The sequence below is a fragment of the Chlamydotis macqueenii genome, chromosome 15 (genome assembly GCF_036417535.1).
Source record: "Chlamydotis macqueenii isolate bChlMac1 chromosome 15, bChlMac1.mat, whole genome shotgun sequence".
NCBI classification, from domain to species: Eukaryota; Metazoa; Chordata; class Aves; order Otidiformes; family Otididae; genus Chlamydotis; species Chlamydotis macqueenii.
The window spans coordinates 5,508,044-5,529,847 of NC_141570.1; the positions used below are offsets into that span (position 1 = coordinate 5,508,044).

At 40.3% G+C, this 21,804-nt stretch overlaps 1 protein-coding gene across 1 annotated transcript in view; it reads left to right on the forward strand.

Moving 5' to 3' along the window:
* Positions 1–21,804, forward strand: part of MAD1L1 (mitotic arrest deficient 1 like 1) — a 366,820-nt gene that overhangs the window by 89,923 nt on the left and 255,093 nt on the right. The window contains exon 11 of the mRNA XM_086760107.1: positions 20,876–21,020. Within this exon, the coding sequence (XP_086616233.1) occupies positions 20,876–21,020 (145 nt within the window). The remainder of the gene's footprint in view (positions 1–20,875; positions 21,021–21,804) is intronic.

The following is a 21,804-nucleotide window of genomic DNA, read 5'->3' on the forward strand; positions in this document are numbered from 1 at the left end:
CTGAATTTAATGGACTTGAAATACTTTCAGAGGAGATGTGGCTGGATGAGAAATGTCAGCGTCTCCTGCATACCAGTGTGGGCTGAAACTTCATCGGAATTGTTCAGAGGAAAGGCAACCCACCCCAACGTGTCTCTTGTATACGACACAAAAAAGAGTGGAAAAAAGCATACTTGAGATATGACCTTTGCTTGAAGATTAGAATAGAAACTAAGCTGCTCAGCTGTTCTTTAAGAGCAGACTAAGCTTTATATTAACATAGTCACAGTTTATGGGACCCAGAGGAGAGCGAACAGAAGACTTGGAACCTACCTTTAAAAATAAATTAGGTGTTCCTAAAGGCAAGACTTTTACAGCTATTACAGTCTCATTTATTTGTAGTCTCTTTTTCCTTGCACTTACCTTTAGATCTACTACTATGCTATTAAATGCAATCGTTAGGTGTTTTCACCTTGTTTTTTGGAGACATTGGCTTTTCAGATTGATTTTTTTAAAAATGCAGAGCTACCAGCAGAGCCTTGTAGTTGAATACACTTGGTATTTTAGATTTTTTTGGTTTTTTTAAGTCAATGCACAATGAATCTTGTGCAAAACCACACTAATTTCTTCTAATGAAACTGTAAGCCTGGCACCTGTAAGGATTTCACCTTCTGAGGTCAGAGCTTCGCTGCATGCAGCATCGTAACCTGTGCCGCCTAGGATTTCTGGCTAGCCCTCGCTTAGAAATGTGGTGAGAATAACCACAATTAGCTGATGTCAAATTGATCTTGGTTTTCGGGATTCAGTGGGGAGTCTCATGAAGGCAAGCCAAGATTGTTCAGGTGGCTGTATGGATTAGTTTACGGCTCTCTTCAGGGCTCTCTTCTGGCTGAAAGATTTGTCCTGGGATGTCAGCGAAAACAGGCATTGCAATTAGCTTTATATAAGACTATACATGGTTGCTTACAAAGTTTCCATAAAAACTTGAAGAAAAAAGTGCAATAAATACTGGAAATTGTTTGAATATTCAATATTGGTGCTCTGCCTCCTGGTATTTTTCACGGAGCGAACGCCAGCACGTCTGCTCGCGTCGCTTCCCTGCTCTGCACCAGCGCTTAGCAGTGCAGAGCTGTGCAAAGTGCTAAAAGCATTATTTTCTCCTTCACAACTTATTGTAAGACATCATAGGAAGCTTAGATATGTTTGTTCCGACCAAATTGCCAGCACTTTTCTTAGGGGATAAAAAAGCACTTTGAAAAAAACCCCCACCAAAAATAAAACTTGAGGAGGTGCCAACCTGGGCCGTAAAGGCTGCAGACTAAATTTGTGCCCCACATTCAGAATAAATGCTGAGGACTTGGTTAAATTTAGGCTTTGGTTTTGGACAAAACTGAAGTAATCTCTCTTATGTGCCTTAGGTTAAAGCAGTTACCTTTCTGGCTTTGGAGTAAATAAATGCTGGTTACTAAAATAAGCAAGTAGTGGTTCCCTGCGCAGGAGCAGGCTTAGAGAGGCGAGATGTCTGATAACCAAAGGAAATTACATCCATTTGGTGGTGTACAAATGTTCCACGAATTACCGGTGTTCCACAAGACGTTATTCTTTCAGTGTATCTAACAGCCAGTTATTACTTAATGGATTCAGTCGTGGTTGTTACTGCTTATATGTGACAGTTTCACTGGAATTCTGAGTGTCCTGTGGTTAACTTAGGAAAGAATATGTTTTTAGTGTCAGATGCAGTCTTTTATTTCAGTTTGATAGTTTATTTCAGCTGTAAAAAAACACTGTGAGCCAGCAGACAAAATCTTTTTATTCAGCCTTTGTCCATTGATGATGGTGGCAGAAAAAAAAAAACAAATATAATTTTCTCATCTTATTTAAAAATATTAATTTGCTCAGGTAATCTTTGCAAGATTCGCTGTGCTGTAGTCAACGGTGGTGTTTGGAAGTTCAGTGCAATGTGAATGTTGGATTCCACCTTAATTCTCTTCAATGCTTTAATGCAATGATTTTGTCCTGTGTAGTGCAGCACAGATGGATGAAATGAACCGTTTCATAAATCCAATTTAAAAAATGGATGAACTCGTGAAACTGTGATTTTATTCTGTAAACACTACTGGTAAACTACAAACATGAAATTTATATTTTTTTCAAAAAAAGATCCTTTAATAACTTACAATCAGTAGAAATGTTTCCATACATTTTTATAAAACCATAGAAACAGTTCTTTCACTAGACTCTCCTGCCTTGATAGAAACACAAATATTGGAACACCAAGATCCTGAAAATGAGAGCATGAACAGCCTTGGAATGAATTGATTATCGTTGCCTAGATTTAGAGGAGTATTAGAAAAGCACTAATGAAACCAGCTAGACCAGGCTTTTAGGATACCCCTGTATGAAGTTTGTAACAAGTAATTACAGGCTTAAGGATTTTTAAATCATTCTCAGGTTGTTAAATATATATATATATATATATATGTGTGTGTGTGTGTGTGTGTGCTATCAGTAACTAATAGTGGGAGCTATGGAATCAATAATCTCTGAACAGATTAATGAATTCAACTGAAATGGATTGACTGTTTGTGAGACTGATTTAAGTGATTCATAGAATCATAGAATGGTTAGGGTTGGAAGGGACCTTTAGAGGCCATCTGGTCCAACCCCTCTGCAAGGAGCAGGGACATCTCCAACCAGATCAGGTTGCTCAGAGCCCCGTCCAACCTGGCCTTGAATGTTTCCAGGGATGGGGCATCCAGCACCTCTCTGGGCACAGGGACACTTGAGTCCAAGTGGACTTCTCAATCTTTACTCATTTCGATATGTTAAAAATGTCATAAAATTAGCGAGAGATCAGAAAATATTTACTCTTTTAGGCACGTATGCCATTATAGCATGATGCTATACAGTATGGTATATTTGGAAACTTTTACTGGGTTTTTGCTATTTACTGTTTTTATTCAATTTGAGAATAGCTTTGTAGAGCCATAACATCAAAGCAAAATCTTTCCCAGGTTAACAGTCTGTCAGTTCAGGCGGCGTACATGCACAGAATAACCTCCGTAAAATCCTGGTGATCTTACATGTGACTTTAGTATTCTGTCCTATTTTTTTTTGTTTGGTTTTGTTTTCTTTGTGGTTGGTTGCTTTTTTATGATTTCTATTTTCTTTTTAACCTTTTAACAAGAATGGTAGCCATAAATAGTTGCTCTACAAGTTATCTTGTATATATAATTTCTTCTTTATGTAGCAATTGAGAAAGCCTGACACTTGCATATGGTGGAGTACCTGCAAATATTCTTTGGTTTGGAACATCAGTTACAGCCTGTACATTTGCTGTGTTTAAAGCATCACCAAATAGCAGTCAATCCACAAGTACCTCTAATGGCATTCAAGAGTGACATTGTTTGTTACTGTTCGTGGAATTAGATTTTTTCTGTATTCATATAAGCTTCTTGTGAATTTGCAAAGGTATATTTGCAATAGAATGGTGAGATTTCTGCTCAAATTCCTTTTTAGAGTTGTTAGGAAAAGAGATGGGTTTTTTTTTTTTGTTTTTTTTTTTTTTTTTCCCCCCACTGTGTGGATGAATTTGGTAAGATGGTTTGCTTAAGGTCTCTGTGCAAAATGGACAAGAATTTAAACAATTAATTTTTTTTTTTTTTTGGCATTGCTTCCAATTAACAAGTCCACCCAGACTAATATTGCACAGACAGAGGAGGGATGTGCACAGTGGCAAACTTTGTTAGCAAGCATCATCAGTGAGTCTGGGACCTCCAGCCTTTGGGAACGGCGCAGCTGTGAGTGCTCTGACGGCACATCCAGAAGGAGCATTGCTTTAACAGCAGCTTGCCCTTTCTGACCATGCTACTTTGTCTAATTTGTTTAGTGAGTTTGTTGGTTTTCTAATTATTTTTTTTTCCAGATCCAACAGTGTGGTGTTGCAATATGTGAGTCCAAGTCCTTACGGTAGAGATGGATACCCCATTTTCAGAGAAAGCTTTGCTCAGCTTTGCGTTATGCTGCTAGAATTTCGCTTACACATCATAATACAAGATTATTTATTGTGCCTTGCCTAGGACTGTTGACATTTCTTTATCCTTCTGTAAACTTTGTTTTCAGTATTGTTGCATGAAATCTGGGGTAAAATTCCACCCTTTATTCTGAGTCACTGGGTCAATCTGCTAAAATACCTGGAGTAACCAAAGCGGATGTGACTTGTTAATTCTGCTGCCTCTGACTGCATTAAATGGCAAAGACAGAGCTGCCAAATGTGAATTCTTGATCACATCTTTCTTCTTTTTCTCTCTCCGTGTTCTTTCAAAAAATAAACAGGATAGAAAAATTCTCTATCTAACTTAAGATGATCTCTCCTGAAATTCAGATCTGGGAACACAGATATTAAGTATATTTAAACAAGCAGTGACTGAACTCATAAGTCTTGAGTGTTACGCAGACCGACACCTCCCCATCCACCCCATTATTGTCTTTCCAAAGATCTGACAGACTGTTGAATAAAAAGTGCAAAATTGTTTTTCATTTTACATCTAGTTCTTCATGTTTCTTGGTTCATGCAAAGATGTTTTTCTGATCTGTGTTGATGTTACCATTTGCTCCCATATGAGTGATTAGGTTGTGCCAAAGCATGGAGAGCAGAGCAGAGTCCTTGAAGCAACTGAACGAGGAATACGACTTACTACTAGAAAAATGCCCTGGGACATGAATTCCTTTAATTAAAACCTTCAGGCAAAAGTTAGAAGTCTCAAAAGTACATCTCGTGTAAATAAGATGGCAGTTTCTTACTGCTTTTTAGTGTTGTTTCATGTGTTTTATAGTCAAGCAAATCTGTTTTGCAGTGGTTGTACACTTACCATATAAACTTGTATTTTTGTATTTTCTTATTGCTATACAGATGTTAAGAAGCCTGTTTATGCACAAGAATCAGAGTCCCCAATGCAGTATTCTGTGCATGAAGACAACGGTTGGAGGCTAAAAGCTGTTAAATTGACCGTTAAAAAGAAGTGATTGTACAGTAACTTTGAAAGTGGGAGTCTGTCATGCACTGCAGGAGCAAACAGGTTTCTCTGAGACCTCCGATGATTATACGCATAAGAAAAGCCCCATCAGAAAGATCAGTCAATATTTAAAAAAAAAAATGAAAAAAATAATCCTAATACTTGCTGCTTTTGCAATGCTGTGTGGAATAAAACAGTACAGGTTTGTTTTTTTTTTTTAATACGCATTGATAAGCACTGTGTGTTTGTGTCTATAAATATATACACCCACATATAAGTATACATATAGTTCAGGTGCAGGCATTTTTTAAGTCTCCACTAGCAGGGAATGCCAGGCTTTTACCTGAGAGTTTCCACTCAGTATCATACTGATGCTGTGGTTCTTTCACTTCTCCTGGAGAAACAAAGTGTGGCTCCCCATCTCTTCTCCTCCCCCCTAACTTTTCTTGAGGCATACTGCCTGGCACTAAACATTAGGAATAACGACAGAAATGATTCATTATTAATGAGTTAACCTAGACTATGTAGGGCTTGACAAGTTCTGTCTGCCTTGGTGAGTTTGATGTGTACTTTCCTTCCAGAGAAAAAGAAAAAGTAAATTCTGCACAGAATAGCCATGGGGTTCTCTTTATGAAATGTCTGCTTCTGTTTAAGTGAGCTGATGGCTGATTGGAAGCATTTCATTGCTGCTGATGGCAAAGTGATACTTCATCCTTCACTGGAGACTTCTGAACTCCATCAGTCCTTTAGTGCTGGGAGTCAGCATGGCATGGTAGATGAAGATCAAGACTAGAAATAAAATATAATTTAAAAAAAATTATAAATTTTGACCATAACTCTGTGGTTTTTCTGCCTAGCAATGAAAGCTTGCTCACCTTCTGCATTAACATTTTTCTGTTAGTGAAACGGCCATGTCTGCCTTCCTTACAGAGTGAGAAACAGGTGAATACTTGGGCACTATTTGGGATAAATGAAGTATAATTTGGACATCTTGCTTTAATATACAGGTTTAGGCACAGACCTTCCTGTCAGCAGGGCACTTTATATCTTGAAGTGATTTCAACTGTCATTATTAGCACACAGGCAAACCAAACTTATTTATCTCCAGTGCGTTCCCGTATCCGTTAGCATCCAAGCTATTTGCTTTGTGAATTCCCGTTATCAAAACTCCTAGGTTATCCTCTGCTGCCACAAAATCCTTCCGTTGCCTTTCTTTGGACATCTGGTGGTATTACTTGTGTGGTGGACCTCAGACAAGAATATTCTGCCCAGTTACATTTCTGGCTACAAGTGTGGCGGCAGTATTATTAGTAGTTATTGTTGTGTATTGATTTGCATTTTCAAACTGCCTTTCATTGAAGACCATTAATGAGCTGCATAGTGATTAGTTTCTTCTTCAGCAGCTTCAGCAGGGATTGATGTAAGCAAAGTTCCGGCAAACAGCTAGATGGCCCAGAATGGGAGCCCTGGTGTCTTGCCGTATCCCACCGGCAGCAGGCCTGCTTGGCTGTTTTGTAGTCTGGGCTGGAGTGTGATTTAGGTACCAGTTAGTGAGGGTGCTTAATTTTGGTTGTGCCTCTGCTGCTACCTTGTGATGGAAGATCGGGTGCCTGGAGGTTAAGAATACTGGTTTAGTGTCTGCCCTGTGAACGTATAAGGTCATCGGCTTATGGATGTAACATACGTCTTCCTCTCTTGATGTAGACAAGCCAGGTCACCGGGTCCCAGGTTCTCCAGTCCTGTGAATCTTGTGGCTGATGGGACGTGGTGGTGTTCTTGCCTCTGGTGAGAAAGGGGTGTTTGCATAGGAGGTTTGCTCAGTACCTTGCTGTGCTGTGTAAGCAAAGAATCCTTCTATCAATTCATACAAGAGCTAACCCTGCCTTTTTAAAGGTCACTTCTGTCTCAGTCAGCTCTTAAAGTTCAAGAGGAAATAAACTGCTTAGAGTTGGCATTTTTCAAGTCAAGTGTCAACTTTCCAAGCCCCCAAGCCAGTGAATGCGGAGGAAGGAGAGATTAATGAGTGAGCTGCTTGGTTGATACAGCGATTGTGCAGAAACATTCCCTTTTTTCTTTCCTCTTTATGGGGCTTTGGTATGAAATGGAACATCACTGAAATATCTCACTTTCTCCTTTTCACTTTGCGATGCAAAAGTATCCAAAGCTCTTTAGAAGTGCTTCTTTTCTTATTAGTCCGCTGACAGCAAGCAGAGAGTTTGTCAGCTCCAGTGAAGTAGGACACAAGGAACGTTTTATGACAATGCCAATACCTAAAAGCTCCTTTAACCACAGAATCTTATTATCCAGTGAGAATGAAATGCACTTTCAGAAAGCAGCTGAAGGGTGAAGTCTCCAAGCAGGTGCTTGCCCTTAACTGCATTGACGCCTTTTCCCATGCAGGAGACAGTGGATCGATAAGGAAATAAACAGGAGGAATGGGCTTTATTAATGAGGTACAACGGAGGCAGCAGGGGAGATGCTAATGGAAGACAGGTGGCAATCGAAGGGCGTGCTGAGCACAGAGCATCTATTGGCTGCCAAAGTGCCGGTATCGAATGTGGGAGACGCAGGCTATGGAGGGACCGGCTCTGCTAATTGTGGTGTTGGGCAGCTCCAGAGAGAACGAGCCGTCCATCCCGTTTGTTGTGTTGGGTTTTTAGTTTTGGTCTTGGTAACTTTTTCCTTGTGTATTTGCTTTGCTGGCTCATCTGACCTCTTATTGAAGGTTTTCTGCCTAAAAATTTCTTTTTTCCTTTGCGAGGGAGTTTGCAAAAATAAACACATCAACAGCATTATCATTCTTGTTTTGCCTTAAAAAAAAAAAAGCCATGGGACAAACTATTTTTTAAAGTGACAGATAAATCAGCCTCACAAGTATCTCTGTGTTGTCCAGTTGTATGTTCTTAACTTTTGTTTTTTGGCTGTACACCTAGGAATTCATAATGTAGGAATGCTCTGCCTGCCCATCATATTATGGTGGTGATTGTGTATTATGGGCTGCATTTCCAAATGGCCTTAAAATACGAATAATTTTTTTTTTTTTTCCTCTATATGCAGGTAGCCACTTGATGTGAAATCACACATGGTGTTATTTTTTGTGCCCTTTGGGTTTGTATGTAGTTCATGTTTGGTTTCTCTAGATACACATTTAAAAGAAGAGCTCTTTGGAAAATTTGGGTCTTTGAAATTTGTCTTTGATCGTCCTACTTGTTATTGTTGTGTTGTGTGTCTGTTAACCAGAGAGAAGATCATAAGCAGATCTCTTCTTGCATGAGAAGTTGATTCAGGGTCCTTTTGTGTTATAACAGAAATAGGTGAAGACAGGGGCTGTGAGGAGTCCTGGCTGGTAAGAGAAGGCAAGTTGAGGATCAGCCTGATTGTTCTGCTCCATAACATCTGCTGCTCCAGTCACCTCACCTCTTTTTGTGTCCGTTGAACAGCCCAGATTATGCACCTCAGCCTTATCTTTATAGGCACCTGTGGGACACCTGTGGTCTGCAGCCACTTTTGATCTCCTCTCTTCGAGAGGATCTCCTTTCACTCCAAAGGCTGCACCTTTTGGATAGCAAAGTCATGATCCCGTTGGAGCTCCGCTGTGCAGTGACCGTTGGCCTGCAACGTAGTGCAAAGGGAATGAAGCAGTTCTCTACAGAAATGCCCTAGCTATTCTAAACTCTGAGGAAACCTGGCCACAGATATATTTATAAACAACAGATATGGCCTTAATTCTTAGATACTAGGAGATGTTTGGCAGTTTTTGAATCTTTTTTTTTTCTTTTTTTTCTTTTTTTTTTTTTTTTTTTTTTTTTAAATGGGATGCTTATGGTAGCAGAGTCTGATCAGCTGGACCGCTCGCTGCCACAGCCAAGAGCTGGCAAACTGCACCTGTGAGATCAGAAATTTTTTTTTCCAGCTACTAATTTTAGTTTGGAAATTGTACGTGACTCATGTATGAAAGAGATTAAATGAAAAAAATATTCACCTAAGAAAAGGCAACAAAAATATTTAAGCTAGATGAGATCTATTGGTGTGCATTAAAAATAAGCAAACCCTCTTTTTTAACTCTTTTCCACAGATTTGCAATCAGATCAAAAATCAGCCTAAACAAGTGGATCAATGCCAGAAGCTTTGAGAAAGTCTAATAAAGGAACAAATGTGCAGAGATATTTCTCATGTTTTCCTCAGTGTGAAGCTTAAAATTTTTTTGAGCTGAAGGTGATTACTTTTTTCTATTTAATAGCCCATGATGAATTTCCCTCCATTAATTTGTTGAGTTCTTCTAGTGAAAGAGGCAGTGAACAATTGCTTCTACTTCACCTTCTGCCACTCACGATTTTGCAGACTCAATTGTTTTCATTCTCCTCAGACTGCTGCAGCAGAATATAGTGCAGCTAAATGTCTGATTTTCTGCATCAAATCAGTTCTTTCTAGTTATTGGGTACTGGCCAGAGTAACATCTGACAAGGGCGTAAGAGTTTGGGTGGCAAGCCTGGTCTTCATTGTTCTCCATTAGATGGAGAGGGGAGAAGTGATGCCACTATGGTCAAGTGAGTATTAAAAGGCAGAATGGGAGCCAGAATCGTTGCCATGTTAGAAGTGCATGCCCAAATCACCGTGGGCTGGGAGCTGGGAAGCAAGCAGATGAAGCAGAGCCAATCCCGGTGTGACTGGAGGGTCTGGCAGAAGTCATTCTTTCTTGGGAATGATGCAGGACTTAGTATTGCATTGCAAGAAGCAATGTTTGCAAACAGCACTGGTGTTCCACAAATTATCTCTGTAGCTGTGTGTTGATTTTGCTGTGGAGAGACTCCCATGAAGGTGAAAAAAAGGCTGCGCTTCTTCCAGGTCCCAGGAAAGACGGAGGTGAAGTGTACTGAATCAACTACAGTGTCCAAAAATGTCTCATAAGCAATTCCCCAGGAAGCTGAGGTGGATTAGCCTAAAGGGAGCTTTCACGCAGCCTAAGTTAGTGGCTGTTGTGTGACTTCAGTGGTGCAGATGTTTGGCTTGGAAAGGAGGAGGTGAGTTCTGCATCCCTCCGGATACAGCCGCGGTGTTCCAGATGTAGATGTGATGGTATGAGCTGTTACAAACCCTGCAGCTGGGATACTGATCGTGCGAGGACTCCTACTGTGTTTTAACCCAGTGTAAAACTACTGGGTTAAAAGCACCATGGAAACAATTGGAGTGCACGTGTGGTGTATCATGGTGCTGCACTGCTGAGGGCAGAACCTCTTCACCCCATGCCTGTTGAATCCGTGCTGCACTACCATCCCTTCCCTCCAGCATTTCAGGGTTGGTGCATGGAGCTGGTTGGTGCATGATTTGTGACACCACCTGGCTGAAACCAAGTGACATTGAACAGAGCTGTTCTTTCATGAGTGGCACAGAAACAAGATGACATGGTTGCCATGTATTTACATTCATTTTCCTGTCACAACTTCACCCCAAAATAAAGCGTCTGACCTCTCTGCTCACTAGTGATTTTGAAACCTGAAACTGCCCCATAAAGTCTATTTACTTGTCCACCTGGCTGGTTTCTGTATAAAGTATTCATTACAAAAAGATTGCAATAGCATGTAGTATTGTTTTATTAAACATTTAAAAATATTGATGCAGGAGAATTGATGTAACAGGGCTATAAATGTAGTTGTTCTGGCAGTTCTGCTTCCACAGTGACAGCTTTATTCCTCTTGCCTTGTGTTGGTTTAAGGGTTCTCTGAGCTAACGTAGCGGATGGAAATTAGAAAAAGTCCTCACAGTGTGAATGGTCCAGTGGACGATTCTGGGTGTGGATTTCTGGGTGGTAAAAGGGAAAACAAACATCCACAGAATGTTTAGGAATAAGGTTAGCGGGACTTCATTAGTTAAGTTTGATCTGGACATAACCTTTTCATAGGGAGACATCACTGCTTGGAAGCAGTGTTTGAGAGAGCGGTTTGCCTCTGCTCAGCCGCCCAGACGTACTGGGGGAGCAGAGCGAGGGTGTGGAGTATTCCTTGGGCTTACGGGGAGTGGGGCTGCAGAGTCAGTGCCAAAGGAATGGCAGGTATTCATGGTGTGATAGTCTAGCTTGGAAACATCCCAGTCTCTTTAGTCTCATTATCTGACACCAGATGGCTGGAGACCAGCTCTTCTCTGCTGGTGGGTCTGTGTTTGCTTGTGTACATGCCCCAAATGGATATGCACAAAAAGTAGTTTAACTGCAATGAAGCTTACCCCACGCTGGATGTTTTGGGTACAGTTTCAGCTAACTCTACTGTTTTTCCTCATTCTTGTTCGTAGATATATGTTCTTGCTTTTATGTTTTTTTCTTTTTTTCAATTTTAATGTGATATTTGTCCCATATGGAAAATAGGTAGCTGGAAGGCCATATCAGCGTTGCAAGATGAAGCTCTCAGAGGGTAGGAGATGCCAGAATTAAAGTCACCTGGTATCTCCTTACTCTAGTTTCCTATACCGTGCAGGTTTTCCTTTTCACTTGGCAGAGATGGTGGACTATGTTGACTTAATGAGCAGCTATTCGTGTTTTTCTACAGAAAAATTTAATAATTTATTAGTTGTTTCTTATGCTAGCCTTGTTGTACCAGATGCAATCCAAGGAGAAAATGTAGCCTTATTTTGGGGATATTTTTTCTGTAATATTTAGAACTTGTTCTAAAACACTTAGCATTAGCCAAGGCTTCATATGTTATGAGGAGCTGCTGTTGATGTGCCCAGCACTGGGGCTCAGCACCAAGGGCTGCCTTTGGGAAGTTAATGGTATCAGTTAGGACCTCTGGCATAGGCAAGAATCGGAACCGGTATTTTTGGGAGACTTTCAGTTGCATTAATGTGAGGCCATTCTCTTTAAGCAGTTTCTGTGCTTCATTGATCTTCCAAATTCTGCAGCGAAAGAGGCAGACATCCTGCAGAAAACAGATGTAGTTTACAGCAAATCCTGATTTGTTATTAGAGCATGGTAGAAAAGATCATGCATTACCGTGTCATGTTGTTTATGCCCAAAGACACAGTGGCTCTTGGAAAATTCAGGTCAGGTTATTTGGTCATGGAATTTTTAAGACCTTTGCAGTCTTAATATGCTTCCATATTTTGGATTGAGCGATTAGCAGGTCTGCTATAAAGCTGTATCTAATACGGCTTGGATCATGGCAGACTGCTTTGACATAAGTTGAGTCAAAGCAGGTGGGAGGTGAATATGAGATGAAGTTAAATTGGTGCTTGTGAGAAAGAAAAGCCAAGAACAGCAGTCTGTCGAAGCACTTGCCATAGATAGCTGAGTGACTTTTCAGCCTTTCCTTTATTTTTATCTGTGCCAGTGTCCCATGGGTAAGTGCTAGGGGGTAGTACTTAATTGTTTGGGTTTATTTGTTGTCAACAAGTATTGGTTACGAATTCTCTTCCGAGTCCCCAGTGAAAACCGAGACAAGTTTTCATCACATAACCTGGAGGGGTTTTCGCTGACAAAAGCCTGACGCTGAAATGCTGAGCTGTAGCTTTGAATTTTAGTGAGAATTATGGTGAGGGTCCATCACTGAATTGTTCTGCAAGAAATATTTTAGACAGTTTTGCTTCTGTAAATTCATTTGAGTAGTCTTAGATCCAGATATTAGGGGGAAAAAAGTGACTGAACAGTAATATGCAATACTCATTTCACTGTGGAGTACAGTAATGCACACTGGAAATGAGGTCTCATTGGAAAAGGTCATTTGAAACGGATCTGCAGAACCTTCACGAAGCTGTAATGAGTCACGAGTCTGTGAGGGCTCACTTGTTATATTGCAGTGGAGGGTTTAATGTTTTGTTTTTCTCATCTAAAACTTTGATCTTCTTTATTTTATTAAGATAAGCTATTATCTAACTGTCAGAGCCTCAAATTTCGGCAGATTTGTTTGCTGACAAGTTGGTTCAGCACAACCATTCTCCTACTCACTTCTTTCCCTACTTGAAGCAAGTTTTCCTTTTTTCACTTCTCTTTGTCAGTCCTTTATGCTTTACAGCTCCTCAGCTCTCATACTGCCTATTCCCAGAGGACTTTTCTGCTCTCATGGTGAGTGTTGGTTTGAATATGTTCTCAGTCACTCGTGATGTCCGTGTCACGAGTTGTCTGCGCTGAGTTGCTGTGCTTCACACCGGCTCTGGAGAGTGCGGCCTGTGACTTGACAGCTTGCTGCGAGGGAGAGCCCTTACTGAATTTAGAGCTTTTATGGGAGATTTTATACAATGCACATAATACTGGGTTGGCTCAAGAAAACTATGCGGTGCCTTCATCTTGCTTCCCAGTTTTGACTGTGCAGTGAATTGAAACCCCTCAGACACGTGTGTTTAGGGGTGAGTGGGGTTGGTGGGGAGGTGTAGAGGTAGAGGCTTAGTCTCCATAGGGAGGGAGGAGCAGAAAAAGACTAGCACAGAAAGTGAGAAGTTTTGACTTTGTTCATCATATTTAGGCACGGCCGTGAGTTCATCCAACCCACAGGTGTGATTATAGATCGGTTAACTGATGGGCCAGCTGCATTATTCATTATGGTTCAGATTGAAATGAAATCATGGAGGGCAATTTTCTGTCTCACACTTCAAGGTCAGATGAGAGTATTTATTACTCCCTCTCTGTTTATCTGTGAATGCAAATTGAATTTAGTGACTCAAATTGATGAAATGTTAGAAATATAAAACTCATCAGAGCCGACATGAAGAGAAATTACTGGGTAGAGCTGGCCAGTGACTTCACCATCCCATGTACAGGCCTCTGCTTTGATTAGTAATTATTTCAATCTTTGGGTTTTCTCATTCCCAGTTTTGTTTCAGTTGTTGTCATTTTTTGTTTTCAAAGAAAAAAAAAGTGTAATAACACTTTGAAGCATTTGGAATTTGAATTAGATGATGTAAATAAAGCCAGCTGCAGAGAGGATGCTTGGATCCTGGCTGGAGAAAAGTTTTTCTTTCAAAATTCTTCCTTGGGGTTGTTTTTTGGATTTTTGTTTGTGTTTTTTTTTTTCTTCCCTCCTATGACAGTTCCCTTTCTGCGGTATTTTGCTCCCTTGCATTGCACAGATTGTTCAAAGCTGGTGTGGGGTGTGATGAGGAAGGGAGCAGCCATTTTGGTGCGGAAGCTCCATGCATTTCCTTCCATCCTTCCTGACCTTCCTCACCCGCCGGTGGTGTTAGGAGAGCAAAAACCAGGGCCTGCAAAGGGGACCAAATGAACCTGGCTGTCTTCTTGAAATAACGGGAATGGAGATGCTCTCTTCCCAACTCACTCTAACACATTTTGAACAATTTGGGGAACATCTTGTCTCAGTTCGGTGTATCAGTCTGTGGTCAGAAGGCATTGCCGTAGTGTGCATCCTGTTCTCTGCAGTGCTGGAAAGACACTTTTAACTTATTCTTATCTCAGAGTGGGAGTGGAAAATCCTTATCAGTGAATGCTCTTTAAAAATAGGCGATCCTCCATAATTGCCAAATGCCACATACAGAATTATGACAGAGATAGATGACACATGCTGTGCAGGCTATATGCTGTGGTGATAATTGTAGAGGACTTGTTTTTAACTCCTGCTTTTTAATTATTTGCATTTTAAGAATATTTATTATTTACTTCTCTACCAAGCACTGCAAAGGGAATCGATTTGGTCAGGATGTAAGTCTACCTGACTTGTTGTTGATTCAGAACAAAAGCCATGAGAATTTGGACATACCAACAGCCCTTAATAAATTTGTCTACATAAGCTATTACAAATCACTTTGTGTATCAGCTTGATTTCTCCTGTAGCCAGTTTTACTGAAGATGGCACCATTTTCAAGTTACTAGGCATCCAACAAGCAATGTGGGTTCTGTGGTTTTTAAATACCAGTAAAAGTTTTATTCACCAGATCAATGCCTTTAATAGAAGCTTTGGCCTTAGGAAGACTTCAGGCTTGGAAGCTTAGAAAAAGGATGTTTATGCCTGTAGTTATCTCAGCCTTGAAATATTTTACATTCCAGAAGTCAGCGATGGATGTGTTTGGCAAACTATTCATGTTTCAACTTAAAACCAAAAGAAACCACAGAAGTCTCTCATTTATTAATTAAGATGTTGCTTTCATTCTCATCTTGATAGTGGATGTGGAAAGCATGCTTATTAGCCTGACAGTAAATCTCACCTCAAGTGGCTGATTAAATATCCTTTCAGATAGAGCCACCCTGTCCTTTGAGTTTTGGAAATGTTCCTGGTTTTGGTTTCCGTGGATCATTGCGGTCAGCAAAGCTGCATGCATTGCAGCGTGCGTGTTGACCCCGTAATGAAAGGAATCAGAGGATGCCTGATGTGAATTTCTTTTAGTAAATCCTAGCTCTTGCCAGTCAATTATGGCTATTGTACTGGGGCTGGGACATAAATTTTGTTATTTTTATTTTGTAACTGTTCACTTTGAAGGGACTGCATTTCTAAGCCTGGTATTTATACTACTGGTTAGGGAGTAAAATTAAATACTGCCTCAACAATAAAACATACTGTCAGTGTACAAGTAAAGTGCCAGACATCTTTCTGCTTCTTGCCCATTTCATCTGTCCACACTAGTAAAATAATTCTCTTTATGTTGTTCCCTCATTATAAATTCAGTATGATTCAAGTCTTCCTCGTATGTAGAGCAGCAACGTGACGTATGAACTGCTTATTTGTGATTTATGGAAGCCTGGTGATGGTGAGTTATATAAAAGATCTTCAAGAAAATACAAAATGTGAATGAAGAGAAATTTTGCAGATGTTTGCTGAAGACCTGGGAGAAATAAATAGCAAGAAGAAAGCTTGTTTTCCTACTGACTCTCTGTAGACTCTTCTGAGCAGTGTTTTCTGTAGCAGTATTTCATAGGACTATCCATAAGGTACAGTTAAAGCTTTAAATAAAATATAACCGATGTGATAGCTTCCACTAAAGATGTTAATATTTGGTATTGTTGCTCCTTCTAAATGCAGTAACCAAGTAACTGATAGCGTGGAGATGCTGGCCTGCACAGTTCCCACCTGTGCAAGGTGCAGTGCGGTGTTTGAGAGCAGGGATGGATGCCGCTGCTGTTCTGTAAGTGAAGGAGAAAGGACAGAGAATGAAATGCCAAACGATCTTATTTTAATAAAAGTTAGCACCCAAACCTTTGACTTTTGAGCTGAAATACTTGTACCACTAAAATTATCTTCTCCTTCCTGATGTTTGTTTTTCTAGTTTGCCTGCCTTAAATTTTATTAGTTGAGGCAGCTCCGTTCTGCAGCACTGTTCTTGGATCTCCCATCTGTCTTTTCAGCAGCATTTAATAATGGATCTTTTTTTTTTTCCCTTTAAACATAAGATGGAAATTTTTCTGTTTTGCCAAGCCCCACCTTTTCTTTCCTGTGTCCTGTCCCTTAAGTCAGATGATTTTTGTCATCATCATCTCCCGTGTATTTTTCCTTTTTAATTCCCATCCCAGATGACGGGGGTTCCTGTCGAGGCAGGTTAGGCAGAGGCTGGAGGGCGGGGAAGAGTCCGTGCCAGAAATTGGAGGTTGGAAGGAGCCTTGAGGAGAGGCATGCTTTCATATTGGCTTATAAAACCTGGAGTGGAAGAACTGGGATGAAAAATAACATTTTTCTTGAAGCTCTCTGTTTATCAGTCTCCAGTGTGGTTTACGTCTCTGGGTGTACTGTCTATGGATGTGTGGATACGTTGAAAAGGCTGCAAGTTGTCAAGCCTCAGGAGCGGGTGTGCTTTTCTTCATCCAAATGTCTTGCTACAAAACAATTTCCCTTGCTCCTTTTTGCCTCATTAGCTTGTGTGCTAACCTTTTTATTTTGGACTCTGTCATGACAATGTTGATAGTTGCAGCGTGTTTCTTTTTTCTGTTATATGTGTCATTGCGTTTTCCCTCTGTACATCTTCAGTGTTCTTCCCATCCGTGCTCTCTGATTTTCGGTGCTTTCTCTTTGACGCGATCCTGGTATCTGACAGTTGGCCCTGCTGTGTGCAAGTGTCTCGTCTTATCCTGAGTTGCAGTTTCCTGACCCAGACAGTGTTGCTCTTCTAATTGTCTCTGTGCTGCTGTGGACCTCTTGTTTTCCACTCAGGTTGAAATACAGACTGGTTCTGGCATCCTGTTTGCTTTCCCTGTTACTTTTTCAGTGTCTCTGAGGTGGTAACGTGGCTACTGAAAGGATGGAATGATTAAAATAATATTTTATGCATCATTAGGGGGAAAAAAAAAGCTGTTAGCTGCTCTTGTAATTTTTTGAAGGAGATTATTAAAATGTATCTTATAGCTCCAGCATTCACTCTCAGCTGTCATTGTTCTCAGTCTTTCAAAGAACATTCTGGAAAATGAAGTTTTATCATTAAGATTACATTAAAGTGGATTATGGAAGGAAAGAGAAAAATATGAAGAGTCTCAACAGCTCAGAACAGAAAGATGTTGGCATCTCATTCACTGGGATGTGGAACGAGGAACATTAATAGCCTGATAAACAGAAACGACTTTTTCTCTTTAAGACTTAAAAGATTTACTTTGAACTTGCAAAGATTTTTAAAAATCCCAGTTCTCCAAGCTTATGCTGAATGGAGAACTTTGGGGCCTATTTTATTTTATTTTTTTAGTGCTTATTTTGGGTGAGCAATTACTTTTGAAACGCCATAGGTGCCATCAGTGTGAAAGAGATGTGCCCATGTCTAATGCTGGGTACCTTCTTTCAAATCCTCTTTTGTGTAATGAAGGAACATAACTTTCTTTTTGGATTTTTTTTCTTCTAGAGATGGTTTATGTTGTATTTGGTTCAGTGTCTGGAAGAATTATCAATCTGTCCTGAGAGAGGAAGAAAGGATCTCAATAATTTGCTTTGGCATGGTGTGGAGAGTTGTAAGGAAGCTGACTTTCACACTTCGTATAGCAGGGAAACCTACGGTAACAGAGTCAGCGAGAGAGTTTAAGTGTTGCCTCTGCTTTCATAGACATCTCTGGCATTTAAACATTACGTACATTAACACTACATTTGATCCGAGGGTGAACTACACACAGCTGATGGTGTTCTTTCCAGACACCATGCAATGACTGAGGAAATTGCCCACTTGTCTCCCTTGACTTAGTTTTTCCCATGTTTGAAAACACCAGTTTTCCAGCCTAGTTTGAGGTGTGTGTATGCGGCTCTGTCTGTGCTCTCCATGAGAAGTGAATCTCAAATATTTTTCATTATTTCAGGAAGGGAACGTAGTACATATGTAATTTTTCATTGTGAATGTCAACTCAGTCATAATCTGTCAGTCCAGTCAGCATTTATAGAAATAGGTCAGAATATTGGGAGATGAAGAAAAAAAAAGATTTCTCCGTTGTCCTATCAAAATGTTTTGCAATAATCAAATGCAAGATTCTGGCTGTTTTGTAGTATTTAATCTTATATTTGCATTTTTTCTTCTCTTCTGACTAATCAGGACTAAGTTTCTTCGATAGAGCAAATAATATTTGCAGTAAGGTTTCTGTAGTGTGATTTAATTTGTTATAACACAGTTGATGAAGTTTTTGTACTGATATATTTACCCTATGCTTAAAAAAAAGAATATTGTTGAACAAACTGTAATGAATCTTAACACAGTGGCTGAGGTCACCTGGTCTCACCCATCCATTCTGCCCTGTTTGGGAGGCTGACCTGTGGCAAACTGGGTAGCGTGGCACATCTGCATGGGCGTGAAGTCTGTCTTAGCACAATCTTAGCTAAGTCTGTCTTAGTAGAAGCCCCATGGAAAGGGGCATAGGTGGCTTAAGCCTAGGATTTTGAGAGGCATTGAGTGGTGACTCTTCCTGTTACATTTTAAGATGTCACCCAAGTTGTGTCCGTCTGCTGGAAATTACCATCAGCCCAAATTGCCCCGAAGCGGGGTGTGAGGTGTAGGATGCTGTGTTGTGAACTGAGCAGCTGGGGTGTGAGCACGTTTGAGTTTGCTAGCTGTCCTCCAACAAATGCGTGGGCTGGAGAGCCCTGGTGAGCGGCTTTGTAATTTGGTAACGGTAACTTCTGAGTGATGTGGGTTTTGTATGCTGCGAGTAATCACTTCTTGAGTTACATGTATGTATTTGTGACATTTGATGTCTTGGTTATACTACTTAATTTTGTCTCTTATTTCACAGTATGACAGGACTCAACCTGACAATTATTATCTTTGGATGTTGGCGACTAGGAAATCTTTTAATATGGATTTACTTTGTAGAATCCACCAAGAATTGATTCTCTACTTTATCCTGTGGAATTTTTGTGTGGTTCAATAAGAAAAAGGCTAGTGTTTCTATTAAATATCTATGAGACTGAATTTGAAATGTTTGCTGAGGTTGGGATGGGGAAGACAGCATCCAGTGCAAGGCTGGTGCCACTTCATGTTCCATCACCATAGATACAGCTCTTGGGCACAAGTTCACTTTTTAACTGATTAATTAAAACAGAACCAAGGGAGTAGTGGTGCCCTGGTAATGAAATTATCCATTTCCAAATGCAGATTTGAAGCCCTCTTGATGAACTTTCCCACCTGAATACAGCAATGAACACACTATTTCACAGTCCCTGATTATTAAATTGGTCTGTGAATAGTTCCACACTGAACTGGAGCTTTACACAGTCTTCTAGTTCATCCAGTGTTTTAAAATGCATATTTGTCTTCAAGGAAGACGATTTTGAGGTAGAGGGACAAATGCTTGGGGATTTTGGTGAATTCCTACATAATTTTCCCAAGAAGTATGATCTGGTGACCTGGCAGCGCAGGATGTACTTGATTTAAGCTAAGAGTGTCCCTTTCGGTCTATCTAAACACTACCTTAAAAATGGTGCTCTTCTAGTTTAAAACATTTTTATTTATTTTAATTATAATGATAAAGAACATGTCTCTGATTCACTCATAAATTTTCCAGTGTTGTTTTTAGCATCAGAGAAACAAAAATCTTCTGTTCCTGAGTAAGCTAGAGATGTTGGTTTTGATCTTTCTAGCTTGCTTGAGGGTTTTTGACTTGTATGCAATGCTTTTTTTTTTTTTTTTTTATGTTCTGCTTCCTTTTTAAATACTGAAGGTTAGTGCAGTCTTGGATAAACTTGTCATATGTAAATGATGAAGCAACTCTTGACAATCACAAGAATTATTTGACTCTTATCTTGGTATTGATCAAGTACTTTGCCAACATACTTGATCTGTGATGAGCTGCTTGACGAGCGCCTTGGAACAGCTGTCCGTTAGTGTCCCAGCAGCAGACCGAGTGCCCGAAGGGTGTGCATGAAGAACATCTCCAGGAATACATGGATAATTGTGCATCATGCTGCACAGATAGCTGAGAAGAAGAGGGACCCAAACTATTTTGGCTTAATTGAGGATCATGTCGACATTGCAAAAGAAGTGCTAATCATCTGGCCTGAGATGACATTTCTCTTCCAATCGAGGTTGCTGGCAAGAGCAATGTGCAGGTGGTGGCTATAATTACTTGCTGAACGTTATCTGCCTGTCAAAGCAGATCATATGAAACCTCAGTTTTACTTCTATTTTGTTAGAAAAACATTAAAAGATACAGTAGAACCTGAGATTGTACGTTGTTTGTTGAAAAGAAGGCATCTTCTCAAAGGCAAACTGGTTGATTTTGAAATAGATATGCAATTATTTTAACACTTTGTGTATGTGAGGTTCCAGTAATGGTCTCGCTGAACAAGAAGGCTGTCACTGGGATGGTTCTCTCGTATCTGTTTCTGAGAACATCTGATAATGAGGCTGCAGCAACTTGTTTCCAGTGATGCAGCCGTAAGATGAAATGGCACTAGCCCCAGTGTCCTGATATCGTGGTAATGCTTTTCCTCTCAGGTTTTTCTGATCTACGAGGCAGTGGTCAAGATTTTACAGGTCTGTATTGTCTTTTTTAGCGCCCGAATACTGGAGAAGGCCCGGCAGCAGCTGCAGGAAGAAATACTACGGATTCAGAGCCAGCTCTTGGACGAGAAGAAGAAGCGTGAACAACATGAAGCACTGGTCAGACGGCTGCAGAAACGTGTACTGCTACTTACTAAGGTGAGTTTCTAGATAATGTTTGGAAAAGCCCGTGTCCTTATTTCTTTCCTCTAGGTGCAGTCCTTGCCATTTCTTCTTTAACTGGTACCACAGTGGTGGTACTTCTGTAACTGGTACCACAATGTTGGTACCACAATGCGGTCTTTGCACAGCGGGTGCTATAAGAGACGTGAAACTTGTCTTTAGAGCTGTGTTAGAATAAAAGTACTAGTACATCCTAATTCCTTGCTAGTTTTCCCCCCATCTGGGTTCATGCTGTGTTGGTGATATGTGACTTCGTCTCAGGCATAGCATTGGTGTGAGGGCAGAGAATTGAATCATGTTGTCGCTAGAGTGTTTTGAGCCACTGAAGGGAATTTATAATGGCTTGGGCTGCATCGCCTCCTTTACCAAAGGGAGCAAAATGACAGCACCTTGTCAACTGTTCCGGTGGAAAAACAATTTAGAGAGCAAGAGATTCACCTTCCTCTTACGCTGAAAGTCTCTTTGAATGTAATGGCAGGCACTAGACCAGTAAATTGAAAATGCGTTTTAAGATTCTTTCTATAGGATATATCAAAGAAGTCTGCATTATCCTATATCAGGTATGCTCTCGTGATGAAATTCTGTACAATAATTTTGAAGTCTGTAGAGCATTGAAAACTTTATATTAAATTCTGAGAGTGCTCTTTCCCCAAAGGGATTATAATTCCCTTTGGGGAAAGAATGATAGTGACTTCACTTTCCAAGAATACGCCCTACAAAACTTTGCTCATCTGAGCAATCTCCCTGACGTTAAAGCTGC